Source organism: Populus alba, chromosome 5 (genome assembly GCF_005239225.2).
Source record: "Populus alba chromosome 5, ASM523922v2, whole genome shotgun sequence".
Classification (NCBI taxonomy): Eukaryota; Viridiplantae; Streptophyta; class Magnoliopsida; order Malpighiales; family Salicaceae; genus Populus; species Populus alba.
The window spans coordinates 19,960,354-19,978,782 of record NC_133288.1 but is presented as its reverse complement, the minus strand read 5'-3'; the positions used below and the strand labels follow the sequence as shown (position 1 = coordinate 19,978,782).

Genomic DNA, 18,429 nt, shown 5'->3' with positions numbered 1-18,429 from the left:
TTGGCAGCCCAAATTATGATCCAAAAGAGAAACCTTGTTTAGAGTATCAGACTGTCTTGCCTCCAAGTTTAAATACAAAATTTTGGCCTAAATATTTAAAATGGGTCTCAACCGTTTTTATTAAAATGGCGTTGTTTCCTTCTTTCTTTTTCTTAAAAAACAATATTGGTGTTGGCAGATTGGATTAGGACATATCAGCTAAATCATTAAAAACTCAGTTATGTTAGGGTTCCATCGAATCAATATCTTTTTTGTTTAAAAATGATGCTGACAGTGACTGTTATCTGAAATCAAGAAACGACAACAGAGTTGAGACATAGCTTAATATTTATGGATAGAAAATACAGTGACACCAATTATAGAAACATCAAATGGCTAGAAGAACAGAATTAAGAATTGCTAAAAAAGAGAAGGAGCATTTCAGATTCAACGATAGGCTGTTTTGACTTTCTAATTTTATTCCAAAAAATTACTGTTAGTTATTTATATTCAAGTTATTGCAATAAAAATAAACAGCATATTTGAAATTCGAGTTGCAGAGATTTATCCAGGTTTATGTAAATAGCTTTGGCATGAATAGGAGGATTGTCTAAACCATAAGCATGGGTTCATCAGATAGGAAATTAAAAGCTGAGCGTGCATGGGCATCAAGCTGAAAGTCGAAAAAGTATTTCTTTTTGGGAGTTTTCCTGATGGATTCTACACCCTAAAATCTCTGGGCTTATTCATCAACTAGCCTGTTACCCAGGGATGAAGCTAGAGCTTTTAGTTTGGGAGGCCAAACTGAAATCTGAATTGCAGAGATATAAATAATATTACATTTTTTTTTAATTTATAGATATTGTCTTGGTTTTTCAGGCTTTTTATCGCCTCTGACAACACTATATTGACCATGGAAAAGCATTAATTTACACATACAAGATGACACCTCCTTGCACAAAAAGAAAGTATGAACACTACAAAGCCGGCGTTCTGCACGAGTAGTTTTACGCCATCATCAGCATTTAATTTATGTGGTGTAGGTTCTGCCATGAAAAGCAACGCAAAGCTCAACAAACCAGAGAGAGACACTTAAGTCTAACTTAATTTAAAATAAATTCGTCTCTGTGCAGAAGGTGAGTAGTTCACCAAATATTATAAAATTAAGTAGGAATATAGGTAAACCATATTAGCCAGCTGCCACTCTTTTGTTCACAATCTTCCCCTTTATTAACCACAGCCTTTCCATCCCCTAAAAACCACAAAAACCTTTCTTTATTCTATATCTCTCAACCATTGTTGCCAGGAATTTCCATAGAATTGACCCAATGGCAGTTAGAAGGATGGAGGTTGTGCTTGCTATATCCCTTATAGCAACTTTGTGGGCAGGAGCCATGGCACAATCGTCTTGTACCAGTGTGATCATAAGCATGTCCCCATGTTTGAACTACATAACAGGAAACTCATCGACCCCGTCTTCATCATGCTGTACACAGCTAGCTAATGTTGTCAAGTCGCAGCCTCAATGTCTATGTGAGGTCGTTAATGGCGGTGCCTCCTCGCTTGGAATCACTGTTAATCAGACCCAGGCTCTGGCCCTCCCTAGTGCTTGCAATGTCCAAACTCCCTCTATTAGCCGCTGTAATGGTAAGCAATTGCAAGAAATCCAAATTCTAAGATCATTTTATAGCAATGCAAATAGCTAACTATTCGTTTTATCATCTGTTCAAACAGCCTCTTCGCCCACAGATTCTCCAGCAGGAACAACAAATTCTCCTTCTGCAGGTACAAGATTCAATTAGATTTTCCAATTTCAGATTCAGACTTGAACTTACGAACAATATAGGTTTTTCGGTTACTCCTGGTAGCAGGACCACTGTACAAGAACCCAATGTTCATACTTTTCTGTTAATGGGTGCAGGAACAGGATCTAAGACAGATAATGGAACATCAGATGCAAACTCTACAAAGTTGACAATGTCTCTGCTCTTCTTCCTACTCTTCATCACGTCACAAGCTTCGACCCTCGACACCATATAATATAAGCTCCATCTACTTGAAATTCTGTTGAGTCTTTTGCTACCGCAGTTCATTAGTACTGTTGACGCAACAGAGGAGTCCAGATATTCCCTTTTCTTTTGGTAACATGATTCTTTATTTTGGGATACCATGTGGACTTAGATTTGTATACTCCTCTATTTTCAATAAATAAAATATTATTGGTTTTCCATACTGTTCTGAAGAATAATTAGAGGGAAATTTTACTTACTGGTATTGAAATGATTAGATTTTAACTAGTAAGAAATAAAATTATTATGAATTCTCGGATACAGATAGCAATCTTTTAATCGGATTAGAAAAGTAAATCTAGTCATCTAGTCTCAGATTGACAAAAAGAAAATCAGCACTCCATGGACACAGAGGGAAAAAAACATTGGCGACTAACAAGCAGCAAATCATCAAGAAAAAGAGAAAATATTAAGAGATTTTGAGTAATCAACCATGTTGCCATGGAGTCAATGAAGCACATGCATTTTCTCCCTTGCACTAAGTCTTTTTCTTGTGATTTGAGGTGATATTTCTTTATTGTTTTCTCTTAAACCACTCTCATTTCAAATTGGATCGGGAATTCAATGGTAAATTTCTTGGGACCATTACAAATGGCTTAACAACTGAATCAATCGGCACCCAGAACACCAGAAGCACATGCATTTCAACACAGCACTGCTTATTTTTCCATGCATTAAAGATCCAAACAGGAAGTCAAACCGCACTGCCTTGGTGAGAATTCCAATCACAGACAAGTCACAAGCCACGCCATCTTTTACTGGGAAAGATGCGCCATCTCTTACTGGGAAAGATGCACTGCAACATAGCTTTGCTTTGATTGGTCTCTTCTAAGGAGGAGGCCTTTTTTTCCGGGTAAATGTCCGAGATAAGAGGTAGCCGTAGTATCTTTTTTCTACAAGGCGTATGAATGAGTGATGACCGCCCAAAATACGAGTCACGGATTAGGCTGATTGATTCCAGCCTCAACGGAGCCCCAGTTGGGTTTAACAACAGTGCTTGTTGAACAATATTTGTTGTTCTAGACACTGAGTGCCACGTCTGATTCTGATTGTTTTTTATTTTAAAAAATATATTTAAAAGTTTTAAAAGTTTTTTATTTTTTTATTAATTTTAAATTAATATATTCTAATATTTTTAAATTATTTTAATGTGTTGATATCAAAACTATTTTTTTAAAAAAAAAAAACATCATTAATATATATTTTAATATAAAAAATTATTTAAAAAATAACCACAGCTACACTATCAAATAAAATCTAATTATATAATCCATGAAAAAATAAGAATTATATGAGCAAATGACAAAAGACCAAAATCAAAAGCCATTGTAGTCTTTTGCCCCTGCCGTAAATTCTCAACAGGGAAATGGCTAAATGGGAAAGAAAATTAAAAACGACAGGAGATCCTGCCAGAATTAATTCTCGGCATTTTTTTGGCTCAAGTGGAAGGGTTGATTCCGAGACTCTTAAGGAAGTGGGGTTCATTTCCTGCCGGTGACATAATTTTAATGGGGGCCAGCTAGCTGTAAGTATCATCGATTTTTTTATTTTTAGAATATGGTATAGTTTTTTAAGATTACTTTTTAAAAAAATATATATTAAAATAATATTTTTTTATTTTTTAAAAATTTATTTTTATATAGTATATAAAAATATCTAAAAGCATTAAAATTAAAAATTAATCTACAACCAATAAAATGTAATGAAAAGCTGGTATCTATATCCTTAAGACTGTCCGTACTCCATTGGCTGTAATCGTCTAGGGACAGTCTTGCAGCTGCTGGCTCCAAATGAGAGGAATATGAGTTTTGAGATTAGAAGTGAATTAACAAAGGTTTGGATTTTAAAAATGTATTTGAAAGTTGGTAATTGTTATTTTTTAAAAGTATATTTTATTTTTAAATATATTAAAATAATATTTTTTTATTTTTTAAAAAATTATTTTTAATATTAGCACATCAAAACAATCTAAAAATATAAATAAAAATTTAAAATAAAAAAATTATTTAAAAAAACACTTTTAAAACAAAAAATAAATTTGATCTTGAATCAATAAATTTAACCTTTTTTTCATTGGCAGTCGTCTAAATGGTTAGTGCTTTGCAACATCAACTAAGTATAAATTTCAAATTATAATTATTAATCCTAGTTTGACGTGGTATGTTGATTCGGGAAAATAGTGTTCGAAGCTTAATTTAAGCTAGATTTTTAGTTCAATTAACATAGTTAAACTCGGATGGATCAATGTCTTGTAAAAAAATAATAAAAGGACTCAAATTCTTTTTCAAGTAAGTGGATATAATAACTATATTCCAAACTAATTGTTAGTATATGGTATATGATTTTTTTGGTCATTAGGAGATTGCATGTGAAAACTACTGGAATTAAGGCACTAGAAGTTCCGTTACAGCTGAATTTCAAGCATTAAAATCTGTATACAAATTTACTTATGTTTTTATAATTACTGGCTTATTTTTTACAGTTAGAATAGTCAGATCATGTAAGAGGCCATCATCCTTGTCGTGCATGATTGTGTGCTGGACTCGAACCACGTAACCAACCCTTTTGGTCTTGTCCCATGGATCCACCCCTTGGTAATTTCATCTCAAACACAGGCAAAGATGGCTGGATGCGAGGTGAAGGACAGAAAATGATTTACTCCTAATGAACTAGATGGAGACAGTAAATGCATTCTCACTTCACCTGCCACAATAGACATGCGTACCTGAAATTTTGATGGCGCTGGCCTGGTACTACTATAAGGTAAGTTGCTGGCTTGCTGCTAACATTTGTCAAAGTCTTCACAAAAAAGTTATGTAAGAGGGCCCAAGGTGGGAACTAATCATAATTAAGCTTGTTAAACCAAAAATTGAAACACAAACATGATTTTGGAGGGCACTCAACCACGTGCCCTGAACGTGTCAGCCAAAAAATTGGTGTTTAATTTTAATTAACAAGAATGCCATTGGGGTGAAGGGGAGAAAAGGGACCAGGAATATCCTCAAATGCCTATATTCTGGTTTAGGGTAAGCACAAATTGAAAGGACTTGAAAATAAAGAAATAGAACGCTAAAAAATCACTAAAAAACCCTGTTTTTTTTGGTAAAATTAGCTTTGGAGGTCTCTCTGGGAGGAAATCTAACGCTACTCTTGATTTCTCTATGTGTGTCTGTACAAATCGAAGCGACGGAGCCCCGAATCTTATTGGGTTTCAGGTAAAGGATGCTGTCTTTCTATTATGCCAGCAGAAGTGATGGAATTGCTTCTTCTTTTTTGCCTACTTTCGTGAAAAAAATTGACGGGGATTTGATGAAATTTTGATTTGATTTTGAAATTACTGAATACCCTTTGTTGTTTGTCGTGAATTGGAAGTGGGTTTGGTATTTGAAATGAAGAAAGTTCAGTTTGGTTATTTTTGGGTTATGTTGCTTGTTTCTGAGGTTTGATTTTCTGTCTTGCATTTAATTGGTTGATGAATTTTATTAGAGCTTTGGATGAATTCAATAGAAGCGTGCTTGGTTGATGAATTGATTTTCTTATTCTTTTCAGAAGCAATAGGTGAGATTGCCTCTGCACTGGTTCTTGTGTTGAATGTTCGAAATGTGTGAGGTATAACTAAAACTAACAAGGCTGTGATGATAATTTGCATGTGTTTAGATATTTGATGTTGAGTATGTATTGATTAAGGAGACTTTGAGCTTTCTTCTTTGAGATTTATTAGTTTTTATTCCAAGGTATTAGGTCATAATCTGTGTTTAGCCTGTAAACTCTTCAGTGGGATTTGCTAGTTTATATTCCAAGTTAGTTTGTATGTGGATTTAAATCATTTATGCAATTCTGGTGCATTTTAATGAATATGCCCAAGAATTAGGAGAAAATTGCAAAACCAGATTGCCTATCACAGTTCAATCTGTGACTGACATGTGGAAGTGAAAATATATGGTCATATTCTGTTGTCTTGTGAAGTTCACTGTCTTGTCTCTTTTCTGGGAAGATGTCTAACAATATTAGTGTGACTATGGTATCATCTTGGCGATCTGTGGAATGAAATTGATTCTGGTGGTTGATAATCAAAATCCAAACACCATGAAATGTCAACTTTCCAAAGCAGAAATGGATGGTAACCACAGTACTTGAAATCTGGAAACCAGTGGTGTTTGGATTGAGACTCTAATGGATACTATAAGATTTGCTACAACACCTTCTTCTCATTGAAGTTGGGCGGGTTAAGATTTGATTTTAATCAGTATGTTTGCACTGTGTATATGGTTCTGAAAGAAGCAATAGAACCCATGATGGTCATAAGAGTCTTATGGTGCTTTTCAATCCCTAGACTGCAAATATAGTTCTGATCAATTAGCTTCTTGTCTAGGGCATTCTTTTACTTGTTTCTTCCTTTGTGTAGTTTGCTTTTTTCATCCGTGAAAAAAAATGTTCTGATCTGGGATGCTTGTTGGACATAAATTGACTTGGATAAAACTGTTCTAAAGTCTCGATCCTTTGATGGTACCTTGTAGTTACTTGTTGCAGGCAATTTAGTGGATTTTCTTACCTGTGAACAGTGTTTATATGTAGGGTCAGGACCATTTCAATGTCATAATTAGAGCATTAAATTCTTCCGTAGATACTTGTTTCTTAGACAATTTTCTTCTCTTGGATTATAAAGTTTTTGTTTCTTTGTAAAAATTATGAGCCAATGCATTTTACACATACACCCCTAGTGTAATAAAGACTAAATTCCGATAAGTTTAACCTCTGATCATGAGAAATTGGATACTTTTTAGTCTTGATTGAGTATATTGATGGATTTTCACTGGTTTATTTATGGTTTGGCCATTTTCAATTATAAAAAGTATTACGTTGAGGATTTTTTGCAAGTTTGGCCATGTATTTGTTGTGCTTTTTCAAATTTAATTAAATTTGAACAGATGGCAGAAATGAGAGAGCCAGGTTTCCCTTCATATTACTTTTCATGACAATACTGCTATTTGTATGAAAAAAGCATACTCTTCTTCGACTTGTAAAGATGAGCCAGCTACCTTGGAAAGAAACTAACTTCTTCCACAATTTTGACTTCAGGTATCTGCAGATACTGATTTGCGACCTTGCAAACCAAAACAAGTGATTGAATGGAGTCCTCTTTATTCTTTGCATGTTCTGGATTTCTTTTCTTTCCATTTCTTGTTTTCCTTTTTTTCCCACCATGGTGATATTGAAAATTTCATTGCCATTCTGTTTGATGATGGCGATGGCTATTTAAAGAATGAGTTTTCTCTTTTAAGTGGTTAGAGTGACAACTGTAGTAATTTTATTTTTATTGAAACTTGGTGCACCTTTATTAGTACATTGATCTTGAAATGCCAGAACTCTGAAATTGATTTCATGTAACAATGCCTGTGCCTTTTGTTAATGTCAGGTAGCTTTTGCATTGCTGTCAACAGAATAGAAAAAAATCAGAGGTGAAGAAATAACTTGAAACAGATGCAACAGTGATTAGTATGTCTGAACTGATTGAAGGTCTTCCAGATGCTGTTTCCATCAGGTGCATTGCACGGGTTCCCTTCTACTTCCACCCCAAGTTAGAGCTCGTTTCTCGTTCATGGCGAGCTGTTGTGCGTAGCCCTGAGCTGTTTAAAGCCCGGCAGGAGGTTGGTTCAGCAGAGGATCTGCTGTGTGTGTGCGCTTTTGATCCCGAGAATTTGTGGCAGCTTTATGACCCTCACCGAGACCTTTGGATTACCCTTCCTGTTCTCCCTTCTAAAATCAGACACCTTGCCCACTTTGGTGTTGTCTCTAGTGCGGGAAAGCTATTTGTGCTTGGTGGTGGTAGTGATGCTGTTGACCCATTAACTGGTGATCAAGATGGAAGCTTTGCAACAAATGAAGTGTGGTCATATGACCCTGTATTACGACAATGGGCAGCCCGTGCATCTATGCTTGTGCCCCGTGCAATGTTTGCATGCGGTACTTTGAATGGAAAGATTGTGGTTGCAGGTGGTTTCACCAGCTGCCGAAAATCAATTTCTCAAGCGGAAATGTATGATCCAGAGAAGGATGTTTGGATCCCAATACCTGATCTCCACCGGACTCACAATTCAACATGCTCTGGAGTAGTTATAGGGGGAAAGTTGCATGTCTTGCACAGGGGCTTGTCAACAGTACAAGTTTTGGACAATGTAGGGTCTGGGTGGACAGTTGAGGATTATGGTTGGCTCCAAGGTCCAATGGCAGTTATTCATGATGCTCTCTATGTGATGAGCCATGGACTAATTTTCAAGCAGGAGGGGAAAACCAGGAAAGTAGTGGTTTCAGCATCTGAGTTCCGGAAAAGGATTGGATTTGCAATGATGGGGCTTGGAGATGACATATATGTGATTGGAGGGGTGATTGGCCCCGACCGATGGAATTGGGATATTAGGCCAATGTCTGATGTTGATATCTTAACAGTTGGGGGTGACAGACCTCCATGGCGCCAGGCAACTCCAATGACAAGGTGCCGAGGAACAATCCTTGGGTGTACACAGCTGAGAATCTAGCCTCCTCCATTTGTTCTTCTTGTAGCTTGAATGCGAAAATTAAGCTTTGTTAAGGCATTGGATCTCTCCTATGGGAGACGAGGAATGTAATCTTTCTCTGGCTATCTTGTTTTATTCGTGAGCCGTTATTACCCTTGCCTCTGTTTTCTGTCAATTTAGGGTTTTTTGAGGGAAACTTCCATTTGGAAGGCATGGCTGAAGGTATTGAGTCAGTTTTAACAGCAACAGTGAAGCATTAAATTTATTTAGCAGCAGCAGCATGCATAACAATCAACGAGCCATTTGTTCTTTTGTATTTAAACCGCACAAATTATTTACCTGATAGTTTCTTGATATTCTTCCTGCTCCATACTTTTGCTGTGGACGGAAATCTGTGCTCAGTGACGACTAGCTGGAACTTCTCTTTCTTTTCCATTTCCTGGTTTTGATTTTGCTTTTTTGTTTATCATATCGCATCCTCACTTCCCCTAAGGAAACTATTATCAATATAACTAAAATAGTGCTCATTAAATCTACCATTACTTGTGGAAAATCCCAATTTAGTTCAGGCCACCTAGCTTTTTCTCTCTTAGAGTTTGGGCACGTGGGCTTGGCTTCCGAGGTTCATGAACACTTATTTAAAAAATAAATTCTTCTGGTTTTTATAGTTATATTTGCAATTGTTAATGATTAATTATACATGGTGAAATATACAATCCAATCAGAATAAAAAAAATATATATATATTATACAGTTTCTATGAATTCATTATTCTCTTATTTTGTTCATACAACTATATAAAAATAACTATACATAAGCATAATATACAGAAAAATGCAGGAAAAAAATTGCACGTGAATATTCAATAAGAGTAAAATAAATATTTTTATTATATAATTTTTATAAATTAACTAAATTTTTTATTTTTCTCATACAACCATATAAAAATTATGAAGAAATAATTTTTATATTTTTTTATGGAAAATAAAAGGATAGATTATGATAAGTTTTTAACAAAAAATACATGTTTTCATTAAGGAAATGATATTTTTCCTTAATAAATAAATATTCTCCCTCCTTAATCTAAGTTATTGAGGTTTTTGCGAATATTTATTTTAATTAACTTGGACTTGTGTTAAAGAAAAAACAACATTATTAATAAAAAAATATTTGTTGTAAAAAAAATACATAAATAAAAAATTTTAATTTTAATTTTAAAATATACATTTTCTTCTTTAGAATTTAAACCATTCAAGTATTTATTTTAATTACCTAAAATTAAATAAAAATCTGCTTTGCTGTATTGCGGCGGCTTGAAATCCAGTAAAATACGATTCCCCTGCTAGCGTAGCATCAGGTATCGCAAATAATATCAATGGGTCTTAAGCCCAGAAAAGCCCAATAAATAAATAAACATGCTTAAGTAAGCCCGTATACGTTTTTGTCAGATCCATACAGTTAAACCCTGAAAGTTGAAACCTTGACCAGCGACTAAAACCCTAAATCGAACTCTTCTTGTTTGTTGTCTGTCTAACAGAAAAATAAAAATGGAGGACACTCAACCTGAAGGAGGAGAAAACAACAGAGACGTAGAGGTAGCTCCGGCCCTAATTTCAGTTCACCCGACCCAGGATTCCGTCGCTGTCGCAGTCGGGTCGGACCTCCGCGTCTTCGACCTCCGGTAAGAAATCATCACTATAATTCTTTCTACATGATGAAATATTTTGAGCAATCTTAAAATACTGGAGTTTAACTTGCTTAATGGGTTTCTGAGTAGAGGAAATTGTGGGGTTACTTTGGTGGATGAAACTGGTGAGGCGTTTCATAAGGATTCTATAAGAGCCATCCGCTACGGTGCAAAAGGGAAACTGTTTGTATCAGCTGGTGATGATAAACTTGTGAAGGTTTGGTCCACTGATTCTTGGCGCTGCATTGCTTCCGTGTAAGTTCTCTTATGATTTGAAGTGTATTTTTTCCTGATCTTAATATAGGATTATTCATGGTAGACAAAGAGGGTGATTTGATTCTTGTCTTAGCTGAAACTTATGAATTATTTCTATTGGCATTTGCTTGATACTTGTGATTGGAATAGGTGTTCTGAGAAGAGAGTGAGTGCAGTTGCCATCAGCAATGATGGACTGTATGTTTGTTTTGCTGACAAATTTGGAGTTGTTTGGGTGGTGGATCTGCATGGACTTGATGGAAATGAGACTTTGGTCAATAAAAAGGCAGCGCCATTGCTCGCACATTATTGCAGCATCATTACTAGCCTGGTGGGTTGTTCACTTTTTAGGTCTTTCCTCTTCTTCAGTGCTGGGGGTGTGGTTTTTGTTGGAAATGGGGTTATAACATGTCTTGCTAAATGTGTGGTTTTAAAAGTGAGGGACCCTTTACTAATAATGAGTTCCTTTTGCAGGAATTTTCACCTGATGGATGGTTTATCGTTACTGCAGATCGAGATTTTAAGATTCGGGTACTTGTTTTCTTTGAATAAGATAAAATATCTAGCTTGATTACCTTTTTTACATGATATTATTGCCCTCACAGGTAACTGTGTTTCCCAAGAAACCTTTAGATGGAGCTCACGAGATACAAAGTTTTTGCCTTGGTCATACAGAGTGAGTGAGTTTTTATTATCATTTTTCTTGCATTTCTATCATGTTTATGCACATGATACCAATTAGGAATATGAAATTGGAATAAGAAATTCAAATTTAAGTGTTGTGGGATGTTAGTTTGCCCTCATTGTAACTTAACTTGCATGGTTGCATTTCAGTGAACTGCTTGATTTTCTCTATAGATTTAGGCTGATATTTTTCTAATTCCATGGATCAATTGACAGGTTTGTGTCCTGCCTTGCCTTTCTTGTCACTGTGGATTACCCTCAGGGGTTTCTTGTGTCTGGCAGTGGTGATTCAACTGTGAGCATTCACGAGCACTTGTATTAGCCTGATTTGAATAGTGTGCTTTTTTAAAAAATATGCTAGTTTCAAATTGAGAAAAAAGGGTTCTCTGTCCTGCTTCAGGTTCGCTTGTGGGATGTTAACTCTGGAACTCTCCTTGATACCTGTGAAGTTGGCAGTAAGGTATCTCATTTCTTCTTGAATTGTTACAGAGGTTCCTGATGAAATCACTGGCTTCTTTGTAGTTTTTAAAATTCCATGTTGATTAAGTGAATATGAAAATTGGGGCAGTTTTCTATTTTCTGCTTATGTTAAGTTGAAAAAATATTATCATGATGGTACAGGGAAGGTATCTGTTGCTAATTAGTATCATGATAATGTCATTTATACTGTGACAAATGTGGTGATGATTTTTATAAACTAAAAGCACTGGTTTCTTCAACTGTGCTGCTGGCCAGCTAGTTAATTGTGTTTCTTCCACTTCCTTACCGAAGGCAGGAATTGTAGACTATAATGGAAGTGAAGTGAGCTGTTCTACTGTCACTGATCTATGTACGATTCCAGGCAGTAATGTTGTTGCAGTGGCCATTCAAAGGCATGTCTCCAAACATTCTGCTTGCCTTTGAGCATTTTAGTGTGCTTCTGCTGTTTCATTATCTGACTGCTTATTTATTCTGCTCTAGCTTTCAAGGTATACTCCTGGTGAGCTGTGATCTTTCTTCTCAAACTTTTGGGGCTGTTAAGGTAAGGATCTAAATACTTGAATTTTTTGCAGAAACAGTGAAACACTACACCTGTTCACGAGGACAAAATTAGCATGTTCTGGCAGTTTCATATTGACAAGACTGCTTCATTTGATAGATTTGTTTTTTGATCTGGCATCACATTGCGCCATTGTGCATCATTGCATTATCTAGTTTGTTTCCAGTTCGCTTTGCATTGTCGTAGTTGAATAGATTCCAATTACCAAACTGTGAGCTTGGAGTTCGTTGGCTTTCTTCTACATGGAATTCCTTCTGCAACAAATTCAGAAAATTTTTGGCGGACTCCAAAAATTAATTGCTAAACTACCAATATGCATTTATGGCGCGTGCAACATATATGGATTTTCATTCTGAGCTGATGTGATTCTTGTAGGTCGTTTCGAATATGGGAGATAGCTTCATTCCTACAAGCCTGGGCTGTAGCTCCTCTGCAGAACTATTGTGGACCATAACTGGTGTCTCTAAACTGCACGGTTCTGATCACAACTCTTTGGCCTGTGTGAGGGTTCTTTCTGGTTTCAAGAAGACCATTCCTGATGCTGCTGGGCCTGAGCTGACTGTGTTGGACGATAATGAGGTACCTGGGGCAGAGAAACTGCTTGAAAAGTTGCAGGGAAGTCTGACTGTTGAGGAAGAGGTCTTCCTAGCAGCTGCTGAAGCTGTAAAAAAATCAATGTGCAATCTGTTAATTAAGAAGCAGTACACAACAGAGAAACGAGAATTTAGAAAGAGAGGTAGAAACGACAAGAAAACCAAGCAATGACAGGATCTCAACATCGGTAACAATCTTGCTACCTAGCAAATTCTTGTGAGGTATCCATGCTGGAACGATTTTGTAGCTCAGTTTCTTGTACAACTTCAGCTATTTACTGTACAACATTCTCAAAAAGAAAAAAAAAAATGTGTTTATTGTACAATAAAATGAATGCACCGCACTTTCTTGCGACCATGCAGAGGGAGTTGTAAACGACAGCTACTCTTTGCCCTTTTCTCTATTGATTTGACCTCGAAATGTTTAAGAGTGAAAGACACGCTCTTTTCTGTGTTGAACTCGACTTTTGTGAATGAATCATTGGATGTTCCAGAGTTTGAACCCGCAGGAAAATGTTAAAATGTTCAGAAAAATTTACCTCTGGTGGCGATGTGCAATCTTTCCGTTAGCAAATGAATGTCTCCTCCAGGCCGGTCTCGAATTTCATGGGCTGTGATGTATACCGACTGGGCTCCTGCAGGAAATGGAACAATTTTATATCTACTCTCACTAGCCTAAATGTGCCCTCAGGCTATTTTTATTTGTTTATTGAAAATTCTTTTTTAAAAAAGTATTTTTCTAATTTATTTCATGTGTTGCATTTTTAAAAACTGGTTCGCCAAATTTATTATTTTTGTAAGAAAAACTTAAATTTTAGATGAAAGAAAGTATTTTTCACTTTAAACCGGAAAACACTTCATATTAAGGAATCGAATTAAAATGGTATATCACTTTATTACTTTTATCTATACATATTAATAATATAATATAAAACATGTAATTTTATTAGAAACTAATAAATTACTAGTATATTTATATAGAAGATAATATATTACTACATATGATGCTTTAATTTGGGTAATATTGTTTGAAAATATATTAAAATACAAAACATGTTAAGTAGAACAACAATAGTGCATTTTAAATCATATGAATTGTGTTGCAGGACAGGATACAATAGGAGAAAAAATTATTTTTAATATTTTTTAAATATCAAAAAAATATTTGATAAAAATAAAATCATGTTATTTTAAAAAGTTAATCGCTCAAATCCTGTTATTTCTCAATTTATTTTCTATAATACTATCAAAGAAAAAAAATTGTAACTTGATTTCTAGTGTAAGCTTTAATGGAAATCTTTGTTTTTTTCAAGTTCACTCTTGAAAAAAAAAAAAAAAAAACTACGTTTGCATTCCAGTTTCAATCAAGCAATGCTCGAGTCTCGAGGAGATATTTATACTTTATTAATTATCTATATATAAAAAAAAAAAAAAAAAAACAATTCTATATATAAAAAAAAAAAAAAAACTCGAGGAGATAATTCTCAATGTAACCTTGTTGACTCTTCCATTGAACAAAAGGATGGGTACTGTCAGATTGTTTTATATTTATTGTCAAAATAATTGAAAATAAATATTAAAAAAATGTATCATTTGAGGATTAAATTATCATTTATAATTGAAAAAGAAAAAAAAAAAAAAAAGATCCGTGCCATGAGAAAACAGAGGCTGGCTTTTCACTCCAACAGTGGTGAGGTAATGCAGTCGCTATTTAGGCCGATAAAGAAAAAGAAAAAAATATGTGGGCATTGCGTGGGGCCGTACCCTCCTCCTCTCTCGAGTCCCATCCATCTAATATTCTTTCACCCTTTTCCTAATTTGGGTGTAACTATCATCCACGTCTTGGATGTCCCGTCGTGTCCGTGACATAATTAGGGAGGGGCCCAAGCTAGTAATTAAGTCTTAATCACTTGTCTTTTCCTCCAACCTTCAACAATAATGTCAATCTATTTACCTTACTTTTTCAATGGTCAAAACATGGTTTATTTATCCTCCTCCCATCCTATTGTCGCCTTATCAAGGCAGCACCTAGTTTGTATTTTGCACTCTTTCATCATGCCACTTGGCATGTTTCAAAAATATTTTTTAAAAAATTAATTTTTTTTATTTTTTCAGATTATTTTAATATTTTAATATTAAAAATAAATTTTAAAAATATATATTATTTAAGTATATTTTTAAATAAAAAATATTTTAAAAAATAACTATTACTCTCACAAACTTGTTTAGGCTTGAAACAGGTAAAAAATATATATTAATCTTTTTGTTTTTACATAATATATTAATAGGTAATGTTGCTCCAATACCAAACACAAGGGTCACTACAATACCAATCAAAAAAACAGTTGTCACGACCATACAACAAAATAGATTTTGAAATTTATTAATATTCTCTAAAAAGAATACTGTTAATAATCTCGCAGGTACTGAAATCATTAAAAGAACACCCAATAACTTATTGGGTATTGTACAAAGTATTTGAAATACGGGAAAGAAATACCATTCGGGCAATATTTCAATAGGAGTTGTAAATGGATCTGCAGGTTCATCAATCATTGACGATTCTAGAATCGAGTTCGGATTAAAATTTTGATTCAATTAAAGAGTAAGCTTATTTTTTTCTAGTTTTAAGACTTATAGTTCGAGCGACCAACTCTCTTTTTTTAAATTGTCTTTCATTATTAAAAAACAGGTAGTGAAGATAAAATACGAGTTTGTTTTATAACAATGGTAATTAATCGTTGTTTTAAAGTCAATTTGAAAAAGACTTAAATTTAATTTAGTGTTGTATTTTATTTCAAGAATAGAAAAGAAAAGGAAAAACTAAAAATAAGAGAAAATTGATCTCATTTTTCAATAAAGTAATATTAAATTAAAAATAATAAACACTGGTCATTTAACTAATTAATTTGTTTTTAAAACAAGATGAACTACTTAGTTTATTATTAAAAACTAGAAGGATTAATTTCTAATTTATTTGTTAAAAACAGAGAAACTAGTACATTTTTTCACTCCATCCTACCTGGTGCAAAGCCATTCTCATTTACAAAAGAACGTAAAAGGCCTTAATGTTTTATTGCGGCTCTTGAATGAAAACATTGCTGGATTTACTTATTGTTTTTATTTTTTATCATTTAATTTTTTTTTTACTCGGGTTGTTAATTTTTTTAATTCATTGGTTTCATATTTTGCTGATTAGGCTTCATAGATTCTTTCATGTTGTTTTCTTTTATGTTTTATCATCTTAAAAAAAATCTTTGACATTTAATCAGTTCTTACTTTTGAAAAAAAAAAAATTTATTTTTTTTACAAAAAATTAAAAGTGGGGTCTAAAATTGCAAGGTGAAATGACAGACCTTTATTTGAAAAAAATATATTTTTTTTATATAGTCATTAATTGTTAGGTGATTCAATTTGGTGATTTGTTCATCGATTGCTTATCATAATCTTTAAAAAAAACTTCCCAACATTAGATTGGTTGTTGGTGGTTTTGATTTTTATGAAAAATTAAAAATAAAAAGAAAAAAATAACATTGAGTAAAAATAACATCCCTTTTAAAAAGAATTTGTTTTAATGTTTTTTTTTAATTTAGACTTTCAATTTGTGCGATTTATATCTTTTAACTTTTATAAGATTTAGTTCATTTCATTTTAAGCATACTTTATTCGGTCTTAGAAATGAGAGGAAATCGCTGAAAACAGTGAAGATATTAGTTAGTCTAATTCTATTAATAAAAATAGTTAAATCTGGTGTCAAAATATTTCTCTTGTGTTAATAAAATGTTTTTAGGTTTTCATGTCGCTGAAAATATAAATCAGGATTGAGAAAGAGTTCTTTTCGATTTGATCGTATTTTTTTAACCAATTTGGGAGCTTTTTGAGTTGAGAATTTGATTTATCTTAGGTTATAAAAATGTTTTTTGTGTATTTTTAGATGAAAATAAATTAAAAAATAAATTTTTATTCCAAAAATACATTTGCATTATTTTCCAGCTACCTTTATGCCCGCCTGAATTCTAGGCATGCAATGATATATGTTTGTTTTGAAAATAAAAGGGTGAATGATGTGACTAAGCTAGTAGGCCCATGTGTCTCGGCTTACTTGGCTTATTTTGAAATGGGTCACTTCCACGCAAGCATGTTGCCTTCTTCTTCTTTTTTTCTAGTAGTTTATATTTAATTTTCGAGAAATTAAATAATTTAATATTTGAAAAAGAATTAAATCAAACCATATTTTTATCAATATTTTATGTGTTTATAAACCTATCAAATTAAATAGACTATATCGAAGAAAACTCCTATATGTTTGAATTTAAAACCTAGTATTTGAAATAATTCAAGTCAAGAAATTTAAAAAGATAACCATATAAGCTACGTTTAATAGAATTTTAAAAGAATTTCTTGAGACATCACTCGGGTATTATATTATTATTTTATTTTGAATTACTTACATCGAGTCTTTTATAATTTATCCATCTTTTTTTTTTGTTATTTTATAAAATTACACCCTTAATACAAGTTAATAACATTTTACATATAATATAAAAAAAAAATCAACAGAATATCACATAAGTGTCATTACATTTTAATTAGTAACTTAAAAAAACCTTTATATTAAATACTACAATTGTTCCATCAATTTTCTTTAAAAAAAAAAAAAAAAAACCTAGCCCTCCCTTCTTTATTCCCCTTTCCACCCATCTTTTTTCATCCAAAAGAGATTGGTTGATCTCAAATAAAAAAATTCATCTCGTCATACTCTTATCAATCTCACACCAATGCAAGATCTTACCCTCTCTATCTTGATGTAATAAAAAAAGTACAAATGATGTGAAAATGATGAACTTTTTACACCATGATCAAGGATTGTATTTATAGAAAAGAAGTGGCGGAGTGGTTGTTGACGATGGTCGCAACAATTCCTCTTTCTAGTGGTTGTTTAAGAGAGTTCAAAACCCAGTTATGAAGATACAATCGCCAATGCAAAGATTGATTTTACTAGTACATGTTGAAGCCTTTCTCAATAAATAATCCATCGAAATAAAGGTTTTGATTTGGTTGATTTTGTATTTATAGAAAGGATATGTATAAAGAAGAGAAAGAAATTTTATTAAACTTCATATGTTGTTTGTATTGGTTTTGATATACTATATATACAAGGATTTTTTTTTAACTTAAAAATTTAGGTTCACTTAGGATATAAAATGTAATTTTTACAATAATAAAGTAAATGAAAAATTAACCATTATATTTTTTAATATAATTGTGCTAAAATTACGAGGGTATTAGTTTTTAAGAATTGAAACTTGGGAAAATGATACAAAATTCTGTAAGAAACAAATATTCTAGTGATTTTTTTTTAATAAAAAAACACATTGACGAGACGAAAAGGTTTTAGTTAGAAATTTTTTATATATATATTTATTTAAAATTAGCCTTATTTTTAGGTATATCTTAGGAATGCTTTTGGTTTACATTAAATAAATAAAATAGAAAAAAAAATGCTAAATCAAAGATATTAATAAAAATAGAAAGAACTTTACTAAAAAAAAATTGTTTTATTTTAATAGAATTATTATTCTTCTTATAAAAAATATTAATGTCTTTA

At 33.0% G+C, this 18,429-nt stretch overlaps 3 protein-coding genes across 8 annotated transcripts; all 3 read left to right on the top strand.

Annotated features, from left to right (window-relative positions):
* The first annotated feature begins 1,226 nt into the window (after positions 1 to 1,226).
* LOC118061675 (non-specific lipid transfer protein GPI-anchored 5) lies at positions 1,227 to 2,207 on the top strand. Its single transcript, XM_035075197.2, has 3 exons — positions 1,227 to 1,626; positions 1,714 to 1,764; positions 1,901 to 2,207. The coding sequence occupies exons 1-3, from the start codon at positions 1,308 to 1,310 to the stop codon at positions 2,017 to 2,019; spliced, it is 489 nt and encodes a 162-aa protein (XP_034931088.1). The 5' UTR covers positions 1,227 to 1,307; the 3' UTR covers positions 2,020 to 2,207.
* A 2,707-nt stretch (positions 2,208 to 4,914) lies between these two features.
* On the top strand, positions 4,915 to 8,919 carry LOC118061677 (F-box/kelch-repeat protein SKIP30). 6 transcript variants are annotated; one of them, XM_035075200.2, is made up of 3 exons: positions 4,915 to 5,263; positions 7,128 to 7,169; positions 7,465 to 8,919. In XM_035075200.2, the coding sequence occupies exon 3, from the start codon at positions 7,547 to 7,549 to the stop codon at positions 8,582 to 8,584; it is 1,038 nt and encodes a 345-aa protein (XP_034931091.1). In that variant the 5' UTR covers positions 4,915 to 5,263; positions 7,128 to 7,169; positions 7,465 to 7,546; the 3' UTR covers positions 8,585 to 8,919. The 6 variants fall into 6 exon arrangements, with proteins under 6 accessions (XP_034931091.1, XP_034931090.1, XP_073265682.1 ...); XM_035075199.2 differs by lacking the exon at positions 7,128 to 7,169 and adding an exon at positions 5,598 to 5,657; XM_073409581.1 differs by adding an exon at positions 5,598 to 5,657 and having other exon boundaries at positions 7,128 to 8,919.
* Positions 8,920 to 10,022: 1,103 nt separating this feature from the next.
* On the top strand, positions 10,023 to 13,272 carry LOC118061678 (uncharacterized). The gene is made up of 10 exons (XM_073409118.1): positions 10,023 to 10,244; positions 10,341 to 10,505; positions 10,656 to 10,836; positions 10,980 to 11,036; positions 11,111 to 11,181; positions 11,406 to 11,484; positions 11,590 to 11,649; positions 11,961 to 12,061; positions 12,150 to 12,210; positions 12,604 to 13,272. Exons 1-10 carry the CDS (start codon positions 10,111 to 10,113, stop codon positions 12,991 to 12,993), a joined length of 1,299 nt encoding a protein of 432 aa, XP_073265219.1. The 5' UTR covers positions 10,023 to 10,110; the 3' UTR covers positions 12,994 to 13,272.
* The last annotated feature ends 5,157 nt before the right edge of the window (positions 13,273 to 18,429 follow it).

Bases quoted from the DNA above. Each gene is read 5' to 3' on its own strand.
- LOC118061675 (XM_035075197.2), top strand. From the start codon at position 1,308: ATGGCAGTTAGAAGGATGGAGGTTGTGCTTGCTATATCCCTTATAGCA. The intron at 1,627-1,713 runs GTAAGCAATTGC...CTGTTCAAACAG, and splicing joins CTCTATTAGCCGCTGTAATG to CCTCTTCGCCCACAGATTCT. The intron at 1,765-1,900 runs GTACAAGATTCA...TAATGGGTGCAG, and splicing joins AACAAATTCTCCTTCTGCAG to GAACAGGATCTAAGACAGAT.
- LOC118061678 (XM_073409118.1), top strand. From the start codon at position 10,111: ATGGAGGACACTCAACCTGAAGGAGGAGAAAACAACAGAGACGTAGAG. The intron at 11,650-11,960 runs GTATCTCATTTC...TCCTTACCGAAG, and splicing joins CCTGTGAAGTTGGCAGTAAG to GCAGGAATTGTAGACTATAA. The intron at 12,062-12,149 runs GCATGTCTCCAA...ATTCTGCTCTAG, and splicing joins GTTGCAGTGGCCATTCAAAG to CTTTCAAGGTATACTCCTGG.
- LOC118061677 (XM_035075200.2), top strand. From the start codon at position 7,547: ATGTCTGAACTGATTGAAGGTCTTCCAGATGCTGTTTCCATCAGGTGC.